The 21,926-nt window shown below is 43.0% G+C and overlaps 1 protein-coding gene across 20 annotated transcripts in view; it reads right to left on the reverse strand.

Moving 5' to 3' along the window:
• ZFHX3 (zinc finger homeobox 3) overlaps window positions 1–21,926 on the reverse strand; it is a 408,431-nt gene that overhangs the window by 65,081 nt on the left and 321,424 nt on the right. For all 20 annotated transcript variants that reach the window (XM_083513430.1, XM_083513429.1, XM_083513427.1 and 17 more), the window contains one exon: window positions 8,230–8,461. In XM_083513430.1, coding sequence (XP_083369556.1) covers window positions 8,230–8,461 — 232 coding nt within the window. The remainder of the gene's footprint in view (window positions 1–8,229; window positions 8,462–21,926) is intronic.

Raw genomic sequence — 21,926 nt, forward strand, 5'->3', positions numbered from 1 at the left:
CTCTGCTTAAAACCTCCAATGAAGAAAAGTCCACCACCTTTCAAAGGAGTCTGTTCCACTGTTGAACAGCTCTTACTGTCAGAAAGGACTTCCTGATGTTTAGTCAGAATCTCCTTTCTTATGACCTGAAGCCATTGGTACAATTCCTATCATCCAGAGCAGAAGGAAACACGCTAACTCCATCTTCCATATGACAACCCTTTAGATATTGGAAGATGGTTATCATATCTGCTCTCAGTCTCCTCTTTTACAAGCGAAACATACCCAGCTCCCTCAACTGTTCCTCATAAGGCTTAGTTTCCAGACACCTGATCATCTTGGCTGCCCTCCTCTGCACACGTTCCAGCTTGTCAATATCCTTCTTAAATTGTGGTTTGCCCAGAATTGGACAAATTGGTGTGTTCTGACCAAGGCAGAATAGAGAGGTACTATGACTTCCCTTGATCTGGACACTAGACTTCTGTTGATGCAGTCTGAAATAGCATTAGTCTTTTTTCGCTGCTGCATCACACTGTTGACTCATGTTAAGCTTGTGGTCTACTAAAACCCCTAGATCCTTTTCAAATGTATTCCTGGCAAGCCAGCTAGTCTTCCCTGAGTAAGTGTAGAACCTGATATTTGTCCCAATTGAAATTAATGGTGTTAGTGTTGGCCCCCTTCTCCAATCTGTTAAGGACAACTTGAATCCTGATTCTGTCTTCTGTGGCATTGGTTACTCCTCTCAGGTAGTGCTATCTGCAAATTTGATTAGCATTCCCTCAATACCTTCATCCAAGTCATTTATAACTACAATGGGCCAAGGACAGAATGCGAACACACACACCCTCCCATTATAAGGCCATTAAATGTTTAGGGTCTAAAATGACTTATTTGTACCTGTGCGAAGGGCACCCTCCCTACACCAGGTTTCAGAGAACTACTAGAGCAGCCAAACTAGCATGGTTGATTTGATTTTATAAGCTACGAATATGCCTATATCTTCTCTCCTCTCTCTCTCTCTCTCTCCCCCCAATCCTGGAATTCAAACAGTCACCTTTCCCCTTCCCCAGAATCCTTACACCAGGAATGAAGGAAGGAGGAAGGGCCCCTGGGAGGTGGCCTGGAAAGCAGAGGCAGCTGTACTAGTCAAGTGGAACAGACAGGCACTGCCTGCCTGCAAAGGCTGGAATTAATGCTATTGTCCTGCCACAAAGGCAGCAGCAAAGCAAGCAGTGGAGGGCAGAGGACAAACCCAGCCCAGCTACAAGCCAAAAGATGAAGGAGGAGGATGACAAGAAATTAGGGAGAATCTTCTTGGTTTGGTCTAGGGCAGGGTGGTAGTGCCTAGAAAGATATCAGCTTTTACCTAGAGAGCCCAGAGGTCAATCATACATGTTTCATGTGAATATGCTAATGTGCTAGAAGAGTATGTTCAGGACACTCATGGGCTGGAGCTTTCAGCTACAGAAGAAACAGGTATGGGTGTTGTATTCAGTCAGGCACCAGAAGGCAAAGCTAACCAATCTTTTAATTTATTGGCTTCTGGAAGTTTGGCCTGGTGTATCTAGTGAGCTACTCATTAGCCAGCATGATAAGGCCAGCATGCAACAGCCTGGAACTACAAGTGGCTAAAAATGTTTTCAGATGTCACTGGACTGCAAGGAGACTCACTTCAAAAGGATTTGCAAGCTGAAAGTGTAACCATGCCACATGCCAGAAACACTTGCTGAAAAAGAAATCTCAAATACAGGAGACAGAAAGAACACATCAAAGCCTGATGCCCCACCACCACCAGGCACACATGCCTCCAGCCCCAAACTTGAGAACAGGTGATGCATGAATTGCTTCCTGACTGGTAGCAGACCACAGAAGGAGCACAGAAGGAACCTATTTAACATGGGAAACTATTGGGAAGGGCCTGTGCTCAGTGGTGCAGCATCTGCCTTGCATATAGATGTTCCCAAGGTCAATCCCTGGCTCTCCAGGTAGGGCTGGCAGAGGCTCCTACCTGAAATCCTGGACAGCTGCTGCCCTCAGTGGAGACAATACTGAGCTAAATGGACCAGTGGGCTGACTCAGTATAAGGTAGCTTCCTAACTGCCTTATTCCAACTTAGACTATTTTTTCATCTGTCTGGCAGTGGCTCTCCTGTGTCTAATGCAGTGAAGGTCTTTTCAGCCACCTGCTACAAGGTCCTTTTATTAAAGGGTTGGACCTGGAACCTTCTATGTGCCAAGCAGAGTCTATTACTGAGCGACAACCTCTCCACATACTGAATCCGATCTCCCAAAGGTCTGAGCAAATTACAAAGCAGTAGGGGGAACTGATTCTGTATTTGAACACTGTCTATCAACCAAGGCTTTCAAACCCTGTGACCACCATGTGGGGTGCTGCCCTCTGTGCCCTGCAGTTTCTGCTGCAGGTTGGGAAGATGTATATGGGCCTGCGTTCCTTTGGCGAGTCATCCAACAGGGACAGGAGAGCTTTCAGAGGTTTTGCCTCTGCACAAAAGGGCAAGATAGCATCAGAGACCCAGCCAGGCCAAGTCTAACCTATGTTGTGGCTGGCTGCTAAGCACAACACGTGAAAAGAACCAGGCCTGTGCAGCAGCAGCAGCAGGAGGAGGAGGAGGAGGAGGGATGCCTTTAATGATGAGAAGCAGCCAGCAGAGGGACCCCAAATCACTGCCAAGCTTCCCAGCTCAGCAATCTGGCAGCTGGCTGCTCCTTGTGGGCTTAGGATGCAGCTGAACAAGGAAAACATTCTGGAACAAGTCAGCAGCTGGAGCTTCCTCTCTTGCTGCTTAATGAAAGCCATCAGCGGCTGATGACAAGTGTCTGGTGGAGCAAGCTGGAGGTTTATGAGATTCCTGCCACGTTTCAGAGCAACTGCAGCATGCCTTCACTCTGCCTGCCACAATCCTGCTAACCACTTCCTTCCTGCCAGGCGCTCCTGCTAGAGACTTTCATTAACCCAGTGCTTGGTGTGTGTGTATAAGTTTATACTACACCCTCAAGGGGCATGAGAAAGTGTTTCCTTGAGCAAAACAGAAAATGAAAATGATTAAGCTCTTCATATCCTTCATCATCACCTCCTCTACCCACTGGGCACAGCTGCCTCTCTTGCCTCCCAAATCACAAACACATGAGGACAAATGAAGTTCTTCTTCTGCCAAAACCTCAGCACCTAGAACCTGGTGTGAGATGTAAGTGGTGACATTTGACTTCAATAGAGGAAGCTACCCAAAAATGAGGGAACTGATAAAAAGGAAGTTGAAAAGGAAAGTAAAGAGGGTCCAATGTTTCTAGAATGCTTGGGGATTGTACCAACACACTCTACTCTAACAGAAGTTAGCTAGAATGTATACTGGGAGTCAGGGCTAAGAGGATGCCAGTGTGGTTAACCAGGAAAATCAATAAATTATTAGGAGGCAAGAAGGCTTTCTTCAGAAAATAGAAGTCTTGCCCAAAGAATCACAAACTTTGGCAAAAGATATTCAAACAGACATTAAGTGATGCAAAAAAGAAAGAAAAGAAAGAATTTGAGGAGCACATTATGTTTTCAGCAAAGACCAGCTACATAAAAACTTTTAAAATACATTAAGAGAGGAGACAGGCTAACAAGGTAGTTGGACCTTTGGACAACAAGGAAGCCAAAGGTGTGCTAAAGATGGAAAAGGAGATTTCAGAGAAGGTGAATTCTTTGATCTGTCTTGACAGTGGAAGATGTAAGTCACATCCTTGGTGCCTGAACTAACTCTCAGGAAGGGGGTCTGAGGAACAAAGGTGAACAGTGGTAATAAGTCACAAGGTTCTAGGTCTTATTGACAAATTAAAAAGGGACAAATCACAGGGTTTGGATGCACCAGGCAATTTTTAAAAACACTTGAATGTTAAATTGCTAATTTTGTTAGAACCATGTAACTTGAAGGGTAAGGACTGTTGCTTAGAGCAACTGCCTTGCATACAGAAGGTCCCAGGTTCAATTCCAGATAGGGCTGGGAAAAGTTTTTGCCTGAAACCCTGGAGAGTCATTGCCAGTTAGAAAAGACAAGGCAGCTTCCTATGTCCGTACGGTTAGCCTCCAAGCCTGAGGAAAGTGGCCAACGTTACACCAATTTTTTTAGAAGGGATCAAGTGGAGATCTGAGAAAATACAAGTCAGTTAGCTTAATGCCTGCTCCAGGAAAACTGGTGGAAATCATTGCTAAAGATAGAATTACGAAGCATATGGAAGAACAAGCCTTGCCAAAGCAGAACCAGCATGGCTTCTGGAAGCCTAATTTCTGTCTCACAACCCCTTAGAGTTATTTGAGTGTAAACAAGCATATAGACAGAGATGATCCAATTAATTTTGGTCATTTGGTCATATCCATGCATTTAAAGCACACATGGCTTCCCCCAAAAAATGCTGGGAACTGTAGTCTACCTCTCACAGAGCCCCAATGCACAGCACCCTTAGCAAATTACAGTCCCTAGGATTCTTTGGGGAAAGCCATGTGTGCTTTAAATGTGTAGTGTCAATATGACCATTGTGTACTTAAACTTTCAAAAAGCTGTTGATAAAGTACCTCACCAAAGACTCCCGAGTTATCTTAGCAGTCAGATTCTCTTACGGACCAGAAATTGGTTAAAGAATAGGAAACAGAAGTGCCCTGCCCCCAAAGATCAGTATCAGGAACTGTGCTTTTTAACTTGTTCATAAATGGCCTGGAGTTCAGGGAAAGCAGTGAGGCGGTGCATGACAACCAGTATGTGGACCTAACAAACTTGAACAGAAAGGGATTGCTAGGAGTTCCAAAATGAACTCTCCAAACTGGGTGAATGGCATTTAAATAGAAAATAAGATCCAACATAAGAAAGGGTAAAGTGATAGTCAATGGAGCAAAAAAAATATGTAACTTTACATATGCACTGATTAAGCCTCAACTGGCAGTGACTGATGAGGTTCTATGATGTCAACCCTGTGTGTGACAGTTATGAAAGGTAAATTCCATGTTAGGGATAATTAGGAATTAGGATAATTAGGAAAGTGGCAACAAAACTGATAATATCGTAATACCTTTATACAAATTTATAGTGTGACTGCGCTGTGTGCAGTTCTGGATGCTTCACCTTGAAATGGATTTTGCAGAGCTGGAAAGGGTTTAGAAAAGGGCAACAAAATGACCAAGGGGTTGCAGCGCCTCTTCTACAAGGAAAGATTACAATATTTGAACTTTTTTTAGTTTTTTATATAAAAAAAACAATTAAGGGAGGACATGACAAAGGTGTACAAAACTATACATGGTGTGGAGAAATAAGATAGAGAGGTGTTTCTCCAGAATACTAAAACCTTGGACCATCCAATGAGGCTGGAAGATTCAGGACAGACAATACAAAGCACATAACACGTACTTGAACTATGGAACTCACTCACACAATAGATTGTGATTGTCACCAACTTGGGATGACGTTAGAAGGGGTTTAGATAAATTCACTGAGAAAGCTGTTAAGGGCTACTAGTCATGATGGCTACTAGTTCTTCCTCCACTGTCAGAGGCAGAAATCCCCTGAATACCAGTGGCTGGGAATCACAAGTGGGGAGAGTGCTGCTGTGCTCATCTCATCTTTGTGAGCTTCCCATAGGGTGGCCACTGTGAGAACAGGATGCTAGACTAGATGGGCCTTTGGTCTGACCCAGCAGGGTTATTCTTGCATTCTTATGATTCAGGCTGTGATTAGAAGTGGTGCTGAAATAATTATATTCACCACAATGAATTTGCTGTTGTTTGCTGTCAAATGAAGGGACTGCTGCCATCCCTCCTAGCAGAGCCTTGGAGGAAATCAGGGAGACTATTTATGGTTGGCTAGGACGAAATGGACAGGCCCTTCTGCATAAGGCAGCATTCTGTGACACCGGAGAATGGCACTTAACTGAGCCAAAGAAGGCAGGGAGTAGGGAAGCCTACAAAGGCAAAGGCAAATGCAAAGGAGGCCTCAGAAGTCGAGCAAAGGGAAGATACATTTGATTCTCCTTAATTTGGGCCAGGATGCAGGTGACACTGTGGTCTAAACCACAGGGCCTGGGGCTTGCTGATCAGAAGGTCGGCGGTTCGAATCCCCGCAACGGGGTGAGCTCCCATTGCTCGGTCCCTGCTCCTGCCAACCTAGCAGTTCAAAAGCACGTCAAGTGCAAGTAGATAAATAGGTACAACTCTGGCGGGAAGGTAAATGGTGTTTCTGTGTGCTGCTCTGGTTCACCAGAAGCAGCTTAGTCATGCTGGCCACATGACCAGGAAGCTGTCTGCGGACAAACACCGGCTCCCTAGGCCAGTTAAGCGAGATGAGCGCTGCAACCCCAGAGTCATCCATGACTGGACCTAACGGTCAGGGGTATCTTTACTTTTAATTTCGGCCAAGATGCTGGAGAAAACTTCTTGAAAAATTCCTATGATATACCTGATAGCCCTTTACAAATAGGAACAAAAGAATAGCCCTGCTGGATCTGGCCAGTGGCTCATCTAGTCCAGCTAGTGGCTAACCAGATGCCCTAATGGGAAGAACACAAGCAGGATCTGAGCACAAGAGCACGCTCCCCTCCCGCAGCTTCCAACAACTGGTATTCAGAAGCACAAAGCCTCCAACAGTGAAGGTAGAACATAGGCATTATAACTAATAACCATCAATAGTCTTATCCAACATGAATTTGTCTAATCTTCTTTTAAAGCTGTCCAAGTTGGTGGCTATCACTGCCTCTTGTGGGAGCAAATACCATAGTTTAACTTTGAACTGTGTAAAGAGGTACTTTCTTTTGTCCGTCTTGAATCTTCTAACATTTCTGCTTCATTAGATGGCTATGAATCCAAGCAGTATGAAAAAGATAGAAAAATATATCTCTCATTACTTTCTCTACTTCATGCATAATTTTATACATTTCTCTACTCATCCTTTTGTTCTAAACTAAAAAACTCCAAACACTGCAACCCTTCTTCCTGTATGAGGAGCATTCTAGTTGGCCTTCTCTCTTTCTAGTCAACAATATCCTCCTTGAGGTTAGGCAACCAGTACTATCTATACACAGTAATCACATGGCATTTGCACTTTTCACGGCTGCTGCACACTGGATCTGTTTTCTGCCACTCTCTCTCTCTCTTAGGTTCGCATTGAACCTAAGCAAATCTGATTTGAAAACTTTATTTTATTTTAGAAAACAAATGCACCAACAAACAAATTGGAGGATAGGCCAGTTTGAATTGGAAGGGGCTTCTTCCACACTTCTATAGCATTAACCTAACCCACCCTCCTATCATTAATGCCCCTGCACAAAACATACTACAAGGAGTTCAGTCTTCTCTACCACGTTAGATGGGGGCTGGGTATGGGGCCAATACATTGCCTCCAGTGGTGTAGCGTGTTTTGCCAGCCCCAGGGGTGTGCGCATGCGCATGTGCACCAGGAACAGTTGGACGCAGAGTGTGAACAGAGTCTGCTGCGCCAGCCCAGCCCTCACCACCAATGTGACCCTACCTCCACCAGAGCCAAGAAGGGCAGCGTTGCATCGCCTTCCCCTGGATCATCCCAGCCTTGAAAAGTGGCTTGGGGCTGGCAGGGCGCCCTTCGATCCCAGCCTCACAAAGTGAATCATTCAGATCAGATTCCAGCTTTGCAACGCAGGACGGAGTGAGGAGCCAAATGCGCAGAGTCCCTCAGAAAAATGCACCCAAGGCCATCACCCTGACAGCCCTCCACGCTACGCCTCTGCCTCCTTCCCTTGCCACCCCCACTGCCTGCAAATAATCCTTACTTCCTGGAACCTGCCAGGGTATGGCACAGGAGGGTTGGTGCTAATGTAATCTCAAAGGAAAAGGAGCAGACAGCAGGCGATAAAGCAGTCTCTATAGATCATAAAACAACTCATGAAGGCCAGCTGGATGCTTTCCTTACAACAGGAGAATGAAATGCAAGTAAGATTTCTACAACACTAGTCGCACACATCCACTTCAAGGCAACTTGGCTGATGTTGGTCCCACCAAGCAAGCAGAAAGTCAGTGCAAACTGTTATTCAGCTAGACAAGTGTCTGAGTGCTGGGCCAAAATTCCAGTCACAATCCCAGTGCTGCCTTCCCAACTGCAGTCATGAACGGAGGCCAACTTGTTCCTCACCTTCTGAAATTGAGAGAGCAACACCCTGGTGTCACTGAAGTAGACACATTTCACTGTAATGGCAGAAAGAAGAGCTACACTTTGCTCGTGTGAGAAATACCACTCACCAGCATCAGGGGCGGAGCACTTCTGGATGGTGAAGATCTGGCCCAGGTCCTCCTCTTCTTCGGGAAGGCCCTTCTGTAGGCGCTGCAGCTTACGCAGACTCTCACTCCGTTGGTGCTTCATGGAGCGAACATGCTGAATGAGATTTAGTTTGGCCTTGGTGGAGTAGTTACATAGGACACAGTGGTAGAAGCAGCTTTCCCCATCAACTCCACTCTCATGATGCTGAAGGTGCTGCAGAAAGGAAATGAGAGCAAAAGGTCAGCAATGAGGACCAACTTACACAAACTCCAGGGCAAAACTGAGCGTGTCAAAATCCTGGGGACCTCAAAAGGCCAAGTGGGGGCAGGAGAAGGCAGACTTTCCCACACACTCTTCATTTCAATCATAAGAAGCATCTTTTAAAAATCTGAATTTCAAAGACATACTCATCGTTTGTCACCTAAAAGACTAAAAATGACTTGCCTTTAAAGGATCCCCTTTTTATTCAGGAGTTTCTCTTGCTAAAAACATAATTAAAACTCATGTTGAAGTTAAGCATGTATTAATACACACACACTCCTCTCAAAAAGCTAGGAAGGCATACCAGACCGTTAGCCATGTCAGCCTGTTCAGCGAGTGCAATAGTCTTTTAGTGTGTTAAGGCTAAAAGATGTATTCTGTTGTTGTTTTTTTAATGATATTTATTAAAGTTTCAAAGAAAAGAATTACATGAATTAAAAAAGAAGAAAAAGAAAGACAAAAATAAAAATAGAAAAAAAATACAAAATACAAAAAAGATAAAAAACACTTTAAAAAAATACATCAGTCTTTCCATACCTTACATTCATTTCCTTGTTTCCCTGACCTCTTCATGCCTCCCTTTTTTGTATTCCAATTCAGTTAGTTAATTCAGCAATTTCTTTCCCTCTTTGTTTTTATCTTAGTCCTTTAACATAATATATTATAACTTTGGATTCTCACCTGTTTACAATCCATTTTTACATACACCTTTATAACATTGCTGCTTAAACCACTTAACTTCATTCTGACATCTTTCTAACATTCATTAATTTTGCAATATTTCTGTAAGGCTAAAAAATTTATTCTGGCATATGTTTTTCCAGACCAGAGTTCACTTTGCATGCCTGATGAAGAAAGCAATTCATATCAGAATGTAAGAGCCCTGTAGCAGAATCAGGCCCATCTAGTCCAGCACTCTGTTCTCATAGTGGGCAACTAGAGGCACCAATGGGAAGCCCACAAGCAGTACCCTGAATACAACAGCATTTTCTCTACCTGCAATTTTCAGCAACTGTTAAAAATGCATGTTGGTTTAGGAACTCTCTGCAGAACCAGTGGAAAACTGGGCTTTAATCAATCCACCTAACAAGCAACCCTATCACTCTTGAAGAAAGAAGTGCCTCTTGCAAGAAAACAAGCTAAATTCCAAACTAAATCCCCAATCGGGTGGGAAGGGGGTTGCCACAGAAAGATGCATGTAGATTCGTCTGCAGCCTGTCTGCCCCCTGGAACACCTCCCTGACACTTAAAGTGAATGTGTAACACAGCCTCTGAGAAGAATAGGCAATCAAAAACTGTGTCTCTCTGGGTGATTGCCCACACCTCTGAAGGTGCATGACACAGGGAGTTATAGGATCGGTCCAAAGACCCATCTAGTCCAGAACCTTTTTATCACACTAGCCAACCGGATGCCCTAATGGGACACCTGAAAAACAAGAGCACTCTCTCCACTTGCAGTCATCACTGCAGCCTCACTGGAGTCATCATGACCTTTTTTCCTAAACTAAATGTTCCCAAATGATGTAACTTTCCTCAGGGGGCGTCTTCTAGTCAGACGGTCATTTTGGCTGCTCTTTTCTTAACCTTTTTGAGTTCTACAATGTCCTTTTTCAGCTGAGTTGCCCAGAACTGTACAAAGTATATTCCTGTATATGTAAAATTGGGGGAGGGTTGGGTTTTTTTTGCCTCAATGTGCACTGCTTTGCACTTGCTTACAATGAATCACGTTTGCCATTTAACACACATTTATCCAGTTTGAAGAGCTCCTCACATTCCCTTTTTTTTGTTTTTAATACTCTGAAAAAATGGGTGTCATTAGTCTGCCCTTCCAACACTGCAACAAACACAGAAAGAAACCAAATTGGATCATCTATGGCCAGCTTCACAGCAACCCACTCCTCTTCACTCATGGACAGTAATCACAGTTTGCACCTCCCTTCACAAGACTGCTGAATTCAATTCATTACGGAAAAAAGTATGTGAGAATTAAATGCTAGTAGAGCCCCTAGTGCAGACTGCCCCTTAATGGAGTTGAGCTAGACCAAAAAAGAAACTTATAATTCTCAGGGATAATAGGCAGAACCACAAAGAAATATTGAAAGCTGTCTTAAATCAAGAGAGATGACTGGTCCACATAGCTCAGCATTGTCTACACTGATGAGCTGTGATTCTCCAGATTTTCAGATAGGGGTCTCTCCCAGCCCTACCTGGGGATGCCAGGGATTAAACCTGGGACCTTCTACATACATAGCATGTGCTCTACTCAAAGCTCATCCATACAGAATATGAAAAGGAAGAGCTAAACAAGAAGTCTCACTAGGAAGTAATTTCTTCTAAAGAATATAGGCTTTTACTAGCTACTAAGAAAAGCCAACCAACTTCTGCCAGGGTATATTGATCAATTCCATAATATGGAGGGGCACAACAGCTTTCCCCTCCCCTTTACCAACAACAGGAAGCTTCTAACATCAGGTTCTTCACGCATGGAATGCAAAATATTGATCATGGTTAGTCAAAGCTTCACTTTTAAAGCAGAAACACACTGAAGTACATTTGATAAAAACCCTCACAAGTGAAATTTCCCAAAGGATTAGAACTTGCTGGAAAATGAGGGCATTCCTCAGTCCAGTGAGGACCATTTGTTAGAAAAGAGATAGTCAACACTGTGCCCTCCTGATGTTGTGGACTACAACACCCACCAGCCGCAGACAGAATGACAGGAGTTACAGTCCACAAGAGCTGGAGGGTATTACTCTGACTACAAATAAGCTGAGCTTAGATCCTGGAAAGACAGAGGCCCCGTGGGTGTGTGGTTCCCATGCCTAAGAAATTGGTCAACTGCCTGCCCTGGACAGGGCTGCACTTTCTGAAGGAGCAGGTATCCAGTCCAGGGGTGCTTCTGGATCCAGCTCTGTCAGTGGAGGTGCAAGTAGCCTCAGTGACTAGAAGCACCTTTTACAACCTTTGACTGGTGTGACAGCTACAACTGCTCCTGGACCAGAAGCCTTGACCACAGTAGTTGAGACACTGCTGAATGTAATATTGGGTTACTGCAACACACTCTATGTGGGGCATCCCTTGTACTTTATGCAGAAACTGCAGTTAGTTTTAGCAGCTTGGTTGCTGACAGCAGTGAGACCCTGTCTGTATGCAACCCTCTGCTCAGAGATCTGCACTGGTTTTAATTTTATTTAATAAAATTTATATATCTCTTGATTGGTAAGAAAACCTCTAAGCAGTTTACAAAAATATAAAACGAAACATTAAAATATGTTTTAAGCAGATTGTCTATCTGCTACAGGGCCAAGATAATCAAGGTGTTACTATTAGTATGCCCTTAACAGTTAAAGACCAGTTTACTTGCAGGATCGCCTTACCCCATATAGGCCCACTCAGTTGCTTCAGTCTATGGAACTGGCACTGTTATGAGTTCCACATAATACTTGTAGGGAATTGATCTTTTAGTGTGGTAGCATTCACACTTTGAAACTTCCTGCCTGTTAATATCAGGCAGGACCTTTGCTAGCTTAAAACATTTTTCTTTAGGCAAACCTATCCAGAAACTGGATGTGTTTTATTTCATTTTAGCTTTGCTGATTTTAAACTTTAGAATACTTTTAAACACCTGTTTTATAATTATTTTTATTGAGAGTTTTAATGTCTTATTTTATATTTTTGTATGCCACTTAAGGGGGATGTGAGTGGTGTGGTCTAAACCACGAAGCTTCTTGGGCTTGCCAACTAGAAGGTCGGTGGTTCAAATCTCCGTGATGGCGTGAACTCTTGTTGCTCAGTTCCAGCCCCTGCCAACCTAGCAGTTCGAAAGCACGTCAAAGTGCAAGTAGATAAATAGGTACCGCTCTGGCGGGAAGGTAAATGGCATTTCTGTGTGCTGCTCTGGTTTCGCCAGAAGCGTGTTAGTCATGCTGGCCACATGACCTGGAAAAACTGTTGGCAGACAAACGTCGGCTCCCTCGGCCAGTAAAACGAGATGAGCGCCCCAACCCCAGAGTCATATGCGACTGGACTTAACTGTCAGGGGTCCTTTAGCTGGCATATAAATCCTCACCACACAGAACTTCAGCAATCTGCAACCAGGGTGGTACCCAACAGGCTTATTTGGACTGCTGCTGCCCAGAAAGGACCAGCCTGCTGAGAGACTGAGGGCCCACTCCTGCCTCTCTCCACCTGACCCAGGCTTCAAAAGGACTGATGCTGTTAAATTGCTTTTAAGATGTTTTTTAAAAAATATTTTTGTAATTGCTTTTTAGTGTTTTAACTGTTTTTAACCCACATCCTATGCCCTTTTAAAATGTGTTGGGGGTGGTTATTGGGTTGTTGTTGTTTTTAATTTGATTATGTACTTTGTAGTTTTACATTCTGATTTTATCCTGTGAGCCATCCTGAGGCCTGTAGGTATAGGGTGGTATATAAATTCAATATTATTATTATTATTATTATTATTATTATTATTATTATTATTAGGATTTCTTGCCCACCCTTCACCATATAGTCCCAGGTTACATTTATAACTGTATAATTTTAAAGCCAAATAAAATATTTCTAAAATGAAAATAGATAAAATAAATATACACCAGACAAGAAAGCAGGTCCCACAGAAATCTTAACTGCCAAAGGTCAGGGGAAAGAGGTGTGTTTTCCAGATAAGAAGATATAGCAAAGGTGATAGATGCACCTCTGTGAGGAGGGAGTTTCATGGTTTAGGGGCTACCGTGGAGTATGTCCACCCCAGGCTGCCAGCCTCTGAACTTCTGACGTCAACGAAACTACCAAGAGGGCCTCTTCTGTTTATCTGGGAGATTTGTAGGGAAGGAGGTGGCCTTTCAGATATCTGGGGTTTAGGGCTTTGAGCACCTTAAATCAGGGCTAGAAAACAAACAGCAACCAGTAGAGTTGTCTTAAAATAGGGGTTATATGAGCTCTAAATAGAACCTTGACTAGTAAAGCTGGCTGTTGCATTTTGGACCAGTTGAAATTTCCAAATAGTTATCAAGGGAAACACTATGTAGATCACATTACAATCATCTAAGTTAGACATCACCAGACCAAGGGTACAGTGGCCAAGTCATCTCTGTCTGGAAGGGGCTGTTGCTGGAAACTGGCACTCCTATCCACTGAGACTACTTGAGCCTCCAGTAACAGTGCTGGATTCAGGGGAACTCCCAAGCTATAGACCTACTTCATCTCCCCAGCTCCTGTATACCAGAACTCAGAATACATTTTCTTTATGGGATCCTCTTTACTGACCCACATCTAGTCCATGACCACCTCCAAGCATCAATCTAGCATCAGATTGTCTCTCCCAATTCAAATGGGGGGGACGGGACGTATGCATCATTCACATATTTCAGTCCAAAATTCCTGATAACAGATCCCAGCGGCACTTCAAAAAGGGCAAATGGAAGAATGAGTCCTTTGTACTGGTGGGCTTCAAGGTTTCTTAGAGCTGCAGCTGGGGAAGACTCTGGGCTCATCCACACTTCCTCTTGTCCTGCTGCTATCCCCCAGGGAAAACAGCTCCTCACTTAGTACTCTATTGGAGCAGCAATTTGGGTTTTCTACAGATTGATGTTTTCTCTGATTTAGCTCCAAAGATTGGGGTTTTCCCTGGGAAAGGAGCAAGGAAAGGGGAAAATTGCTTGGACCCATGCCTAGAAAGTGTGGGTCAAGTGGAGAAATGCTCAGACCTGTGTTTTCTAGGCATGGGAGATGCAGAAGTGTGGATGAGCCCTCTGTCCAAACAATCCACAAATGTATGTTCAAGACCCATGGACAGTTCCCCGTGTTTAGTTGCTAACGGACAGGTTGCTATACAGTTATGGACAGAAAATGACTGAGAAAGAGAAATTTTAAGAAAGCTCTGATGGTGTCAGAGAAGGACTTTTTCCTGTGGACAATTTGACTCTAAAGTAATTACCCGTGAGTAGAGCTGAATCGGGAAGAACTGGATTTTTAAACGTTTAATCTGGCATCGAAACGGGGAGGTTCAATACAGGAAGTCCGCCTCCCCCTTTTGTAGATAAACTGAAGCAAGGAGGCTGCAAGCTAAAGTCTTGGAAAGCCTTTTGTAAAAGACTAAAATTCCATAGGTAAAGAACTAACCCCCCCCCCCTTTGGAGACAGGAGAAGAGGAACAGGAAGTGGTGGACTGAATATGCCTGTAGGAGAGAGTTAAGAGAGTTAAAATACCCTGGAAACGGGCTGCTAGCAGGATTGATGTTTTTTGGAACGTCCATTGACAGCATTTAGAACATTCATTGACAGGTAGCTAAACAAGAGAATACCGTATTTTTTGCACCATAACACTCACTTTTTTCCTCCTAAAAAGTAAGGGGAAATGTCTGTGCATGTTATGGAGGGAATGCCTACGGGTGGCATGCCTACGGATTTTCCTCCTCTAAAAACTACGTGCGTTTTATGGTCGGGTGTGTGTTATAGAGCGAAAAATACGGTACATTGTTTCTACTGTCTCTGGTTGTTTTCAAAAAAAGGAGGAAAGTAACTGAAGATTGAAACTAACTTTGGATTATTGAAACTGTGTTTAAAAGAGGACATACTGACCGATACAAATAGAAACTGTTTTACCCTTGTGGAAGCTTTTGAAATTGGTTACTTTACAGGAGCTGGGCTAGGGGAATTTCCAGCTGCAAGACAAAAAAGTGTGAGACTTTGGAATTGACCTTGAATCTCTTAAGTGTTATGGCAAACGGAAAGGAAAAAACAGATGGGATGTCGACAGAAGAGGCCTTAGTGGCTGCATTATTGAAAATAAACGATTCGCTGGAACAACTTCACAAGAAAACAGACATGATAAATGTGAAAATGGATGCTGCAAATATTGAAATTGACTTAATCGTAGAAAGTTTAAATAACTTGGGACAAAAGGTGAATACCAATTCAGAAACCACCCAGAAACTGACACAGGAATCTACTCTGATACGGCAAACTGCAGATGAAGTCAGGGAAAAAACCCTTGCTGCTGAATCTAAAGCAATACAACTGGAGAGGAAAGTCCCATCCATACAAAGACAACCTGATGAACATAAGCTGACATTCGTTATGATTGAACTTAAAGAAGAACAGATGAATTTGAGGACCAGAGCCCTATCTGAACTGGAAAAGGAAAGCTTGACAGAGTTTCAGGAGGCGACAGGACTAACATCGGTTGAGAAAGAGAGGTATTTGGGGGTTAGTATGACCGCCAAAAATGTGAATCTGTTTAAGGATAACTGTGAAGGATGTTGGATTGAAGAGAAGGGGGATTTGGAAATATGGACAAATCAGAAGTTGTTACTGTTGGGCCGAGTTACTGTGGTGGGGATGAGGGCTGCTGTGTTGCTGGGGATGTTGCTTTTGTTTCAAACATTGCAAGCTTTGGATGGGATGGATTGTTGTGGCAGAGGTGGCAGAGGGATGTTTTTAGAGTTGTTTGGCAGGGCAGGAAGCCTCGAGTAAAACTTAAGATATTGATGGATGCCAAAGAAGGAGGTGGACCTGCCCTGCCAGACCTTTAAATTTCATTGTGAACCATCTGCTTTTTGCTGGTTGAGAGAAGGGCTGCTTCTTGAAAACACTGAAGTGTTGGACAATGGCAGACGAAGTTGATGGACTATATGGAATTGGCAGAAATGACTGGCAAGATCCAAGACCAGGGAGAAGAGTCGGTGGAAGAAGATTGGAAAAAGTTTAAAGACTATTTATAGAAATATTGTAAAATTAAGGAATGTTAGAAAAATGTTGGAATGAAGTTATATGGCTTTAGTAGAAATGTCATAAGGAATTAAGTCTAAATAGATTAATAGAAAATTAAAGGAAAAATAAGGCAAGAATGTGTTAAGATAATTATAGGATAGAAAACAGAGTAAGATGGAAAGGAATTGCTGAAACAATTAATAGAAGTGGAATACAAAAAGGGAGGTGTGAGGAGGTCGCTGGAAATAAGTGAATGAAATGTAAGATATTGAAAATGTTTGAGGTGTTTTTAAATTGTTTTTGTTGGTTTTTGCTTTGTTTTGTTAGTCCATGTAGCGTTTTTGTATTGTATTTGTATTGTTTTTTCTCTTTTCTTTTTTGTTTGTAGTGTTGTGTTGAAAATGTTGAAAAAGTAATAAATATCATTTTTTTAAAAAAAAAAACATGTCAGAGAAGAAAGCCCCAAAGGGGCTAACCAAGCAAATGGCTGTGGAAAAAACTGCACACAACTTAAAGTTCAGGAGGGGAAGGTGAAAGCAGCACTTATAAGGCTGATGTAGAACAAAGTAAGACACAGGGGTTGAAGTCAAGGAGAAAGCAGGTCTAGAGGATGCTGGGCTGGGTGTGGGCAAGACCAAAACTATTTTGGGCTGCTAGGTGTGTGGGTATTGTCTGCCAGTTGTGGCCTCTATTGCGATTGGTGCACTGTGAACTGGTAAATCTACAGAAGGAAGCAATGAAGGCTAAAGGCAATGGATAATGACAGAATTATACATACTGATTTGAACTGAAAAGCCAGTTCCTTGACTATGATTCTGGTTTCCCAGGACTGGCCCTCCAGAAGTTGTTGGACACCAACTCCCATTAATCTCAGTCAGCATGGTCAATGGATGGTCAATGATGATGGAAGCTGGAGGGCCACAGGCTCCCCAACTCTAGCTTATCATGAGGAAAGTAGACAAAGAGGGCAGGTGAGAAGCTTTGGGTTCAACCTATAGCAGTAAAATCACTCAGTAGGTTCTGTGAAGGTCATATATTGGGCCCAGATACCTTCATGTTGCCAAAATTTTAGGACAACTGCATAGAGACAAGTGAAGGTAGGCTACACACAGTTGTTTCAAGGGGGAGTTGCATCTTCAACTTTGCATGCAGTAGAGTCAGACATGCCCCTGTACATTGAAGGACATCTCCGCTCTTCTGGGCCAAGAAAATTCTCACATGGTGCCCTCAGCTTTTCCCAAATGTAGCCACTCTCAGGCCTCTGTGGTTTCTCCATCATTAAGGTATACATTAAAAGTCAACAAAAAGGTGGCTCAAGGAACTAAGCATAATTCATGCAAAGCAGTTTTAGAGAAAGGGAACAGAGGTCTCCGCAGCAAGTGCCAGAAACTATTGATTAACTGAACACCACAATTAAGACACATAAAACCAGGACTTAAAAATGAACTCACTTTTATGCTTCTTCTACCCCAACACTGCACGGATCCTAGCTGACATAGTCATACATGGCTTGTTCACGTCACTGTTACAGAAGGCTTCTGCGTTTTATAAATAGTTAAACTCCCTTTTATATCTCAGGGCAGATTAGAAATTGCAACTGTCACTGCAGCAAGCAGTAGTCAACCATCTCCCCATGGACAACTGCTCTGTGAAGCCTGTGCTAAGAGTGGCAGAAGCAAGCAAAGGTGCTGCTGTTGCTGGGACTTCTAAACCCTTCTTCTGCCCCTTCCACAGAACCAAAAGGCAAATCTATTTTAGGGCAGTATTTCAGATTGCTCACCCCTTTGCTTTCCCCCATCCATTCCAATACAGAAATGGCTGGCCGGCCCAAGGTTTGTTCCTCTACCAACACCTACATGCAATGGAGTCTCTGTCAGGATCCCCCATAAACAACAGAAACACACGGCCGGCAGGTGGATTTTTGCTCCACCCTTGAAGCCTCATTAAAAGCCAATATTGCTCAGCCTAAAGATGGAGAGCTCAGCATAGATTTTACTGAACGTTAAATCAACCAGCAAGCACAGCCAGCAAACTCTGTGGCACTTTAACTTTAAATAATGCAATAATTATTGAATTTCCTTTTTATAACTGAAGTGCTGGAATGTAAACAATGGGGCTGTAATTGCAGGAAGGGGGGATCAATAGAGGCAATCGTTTTCAGCCATGTTAATTGTAAATACAATTGCTCCAAGATGTCAGCCTTGTTCCTCTCGCTCCCAGAATCACCCTAACGGATGACAGAGTCCAACTTTCCCATTACAGCTGTTCGTTCCTTTAAGAGGTTCTCAATCAGGTCTGATCAATCTGTCAAGATAATGCATGGAGTAAGTAAGACTCTTCCAAACACAAACGCCCAATCAATAGCCCCAACTGGCTTAATGAGGAGGGGCTAAAGCCCAGAGGGAGGCAAGAGCCCGGCTGCAGCACAAGCCAGCTAAACAGATCAGTCCTTAACGAGGCTGCTCTGCATGCAGGTTTCAGAGAGCAACACGGCCTCCTCCCCAGGGACAGGTGGACACGCAGCAGTAGAGATGGGACCAAGCAAGTCTTCCCCAATTGCACAGCAGGCCACAGAATCCTAATTAATCACTCACTACAGCCATTCCGAAAGACAGAAGACTGTTGGGCTGCGGGGCCCTTAGGCTGCACAGTGGAAAGACCAGAAGCCAGCAGCAGCAACAAGATCAAGAGGCCTAGAAGCAGAAACCATCCCTTTCAGGTGTGCACATGCCAGCCTCCTTGCAGAATAATGGTATGGAACTATGAACACGCTAGAAGGGGGCAAAGAATGTATGCAGAAGGTACCTTGAACCTGACCATTTCTTTGGTGAGGGCTTCCACAGCTCTTTGGCCACAATGAGAGAAGGCAGGAAAACAAATGTTCGGATAAATCTCCTCAATTCCTAAGCATAAAAATGTGACTGTCTTCTCAGAAGTTACAAATCCTTACATCAGGTTGGTTCACCTAAATGATCACACTATGTTTATGAGCAAGGCTGAACTGATGGGGAGTACACATTTTATGAAAAAAACATGCCTCTTATAAAGTTCCCATCCCTACCACCGTTATCCAATTTTTCTGGAAGCCTGCAAAATAGGCTAAAATATCCAGCAAGAGATGCAGGAAGCATTGCCCTCACTCTGATTTGGCTTCATGAAGTCACCTGATTGGCTAGGTGGTATTACTAGGCAGTCCATTTAGAGTGAAGGCAATGCTTCCTGCCCTTACTCTGATTTTGCTCTGTGACAATACAAATATGACTGGTTGCATTATGACTTTGTATCATTATTTTTGTCTATGTGATCCCAAACTACCTAGCTTGTAAATTGACATAGAACCAAGAAGCTTCTAACAAGCTGCAAACAGCACATCTAAAATATTTTTAGATGTTCTTAATATTTTAATTATATTGCTTTGCTACTTTACCATACCACCTTTGGGAGGAAGGATGGGGTAGAAATTTAATAATTAATAAAAGTAGTTTTTAAAGAAAGGTATTGGGGGATGAAGCTTAACCTGACACTTTTTGTTGGTGAAAATTCAGCATACATTTTAGCTCCACAAACTAGTGTAGTAGCTCTGGAAGATGGACACACTCACTTGGAAGTTAACAGAAATAACACCTAGAGCACAGATCTAATCCTGTCTTCAGAGTTAACAGTACTTGTTTCTCAGCTGCTGGCATGAAGACATCTGAAGCTCACCATATAATTTAATACGTGTATACCATCAACTTTGTGTGCAAAATTCATTATCCTGGGGAAGTTGGGAAAACTGAGGCAAGACCTATAATGTGCCAGTTCAGGGCAATCTTAGATATCCTAGATCCCATTTAAGTGCTAAACAATCTGCTGCTCTCCACTACAGATGATTCATCCTTAACAGCATCCCCATCATTAGGAGCCATAGCTTAAGGGTAGAGCACATGCTTTGCTGCCAGTGGTCTCTGGTTCAATCTCTAGAATCTCCAAATGCACCAGGAACTGTCAAGAGCAGACTCATTCATCATTTGACTGTACCCATGAGGTGAGGCTTTAGTGACTGCTGTGTCTAACTTGTGGAACATCCTCCCCAAGCAGACCTATCTATTTAGCCTCACTGCTTGTCTTTTGGTAAGCAGCTAAAACCTGACTTTTCAAGGGAACTTTGCGCTTGAAACAAATCTTCTCTGTGTTTCTCTGCCTCTTTCTGTTATATATGACTTTTAAAATATTGCTTTAAACTTTATAACTAAGAATCCCCAACAGAAAGGCAGAATATAAATGTTTTAATAAATACGTTAAATTAAAATAACAGATCTTCTGTAGAAGAGATCCTGGTTCTGGACCACTGGGGTGCTAATATTCCCAGTCAAAGGAATGCACACAGCAGATAGTTAACTCTTTATTGTCAAAGATAATGCTTCTATAGCTCTGGATACCTACACACACCAATTTAGCATCTAGGCAGCTACTCCTAAGTCTATATTTGGCTATTCTGGTCTTTATAATGCTTTCCACTAAATTAAGTGGAAGATGGGACAAGAAATGTGTAATTTCATGCATTTTCCCCTGGACTCCCTGCCCCCCATCTTCATGGTGTAATACTGAGCATCTTTCAGTCCCCTGGCAAGTTAATATTGCAGATGCTGCATATGTCTGTTAAAGGATAGTGTGTCATGCCAATTTGTTGTGAGGTGTGGAAAATAGTAGAAAAAACATTTTATCTTCTACTCTTTCAAGTATTTTGTCATGTGTTTTCACAGCCATTACGCACATGATTTCTTTCCCTCCTTTCTCCTCCCCAAGCAGCATCAGAAGAAACACATCTTCTTTGCTCAGGTAGCCTGGCCAATGCTAGCTGGCTTAACAAGCTATGTTGGCAGTTTTGTTGCCCACCAGCACTGCAAAACAAGTCTCCACCCGCCTCTGGTCACAACCAGCAGAAACAGAAAGTGGATGCACAATCAGATGAACACACACACCACGGTGCGCCCCAACTAGTCAACCAAGCATAACTGGATCAGCCCTACCCCATAGCCTTGGCAACAGAACACATTCTCTTATCCAGATTATGTCCCCCTCAGAAACAATTTTACATCCTAGTCACACAAAGGGGTGCAACAATAGCCGGGGGGGGGGAGAGACTTGCTTGTGAAAAGCACACCTATTGTGTCTCAGCACTAATACAGCCCTAATGACTTGCCAGTATTTAACCAATACTACTACCAAAACTACTGTTTGTTGGTTAGGTGCCTCCTCTTCCTCCTAAAATGATGGTCCAAATATAGGTGTTTCTCCAGCATCTGTACTGAATATAGATGCAGAAGGTTGATTTAGCTTTTTGGCAGCCTTCCAGCCCTCCTATAGCAATCCTTTCACATGTGTATCATCTAAAAATCCATCTAGTTGTTTTCCTACTTCTGATTTATTTATAACTTTCTTTATATCTATAGCAACTGCTCCTCAAAATTCCTTATTTACTTGCATTATTGACAATTCATATTTGCATTTACAGAGTTTGTGTTCTTATTTTCCATATTTGGGCAAGACTTCTACTTCTTAAAAGGAATATCTCTTGCCTCTTACAGCCACCTTTACTCTTATTTAATGAGATTGGGTTTTTGGACTGGTTTGTGCTCATTCTAATTTACAATATACAATTTATTGGAGCCTCTACTATAATACGTTTTTTAAAACCTCTATGGCTCTCTCTCCTTTTTTC

Source organism: Podarcis liolepis (genome assembly GCF_965112155.1).
Source record: "Podarcis liolepis genome assembly, chromosome: 7".
In the NCBI taxonomy this organism is placed as follows: domain Eukaryota; kingdom Metazoa; phylum Chordata; class Lepidosauria; order Squamata; family Lacertidae; genus Podarcis; species Podarcis liolepis.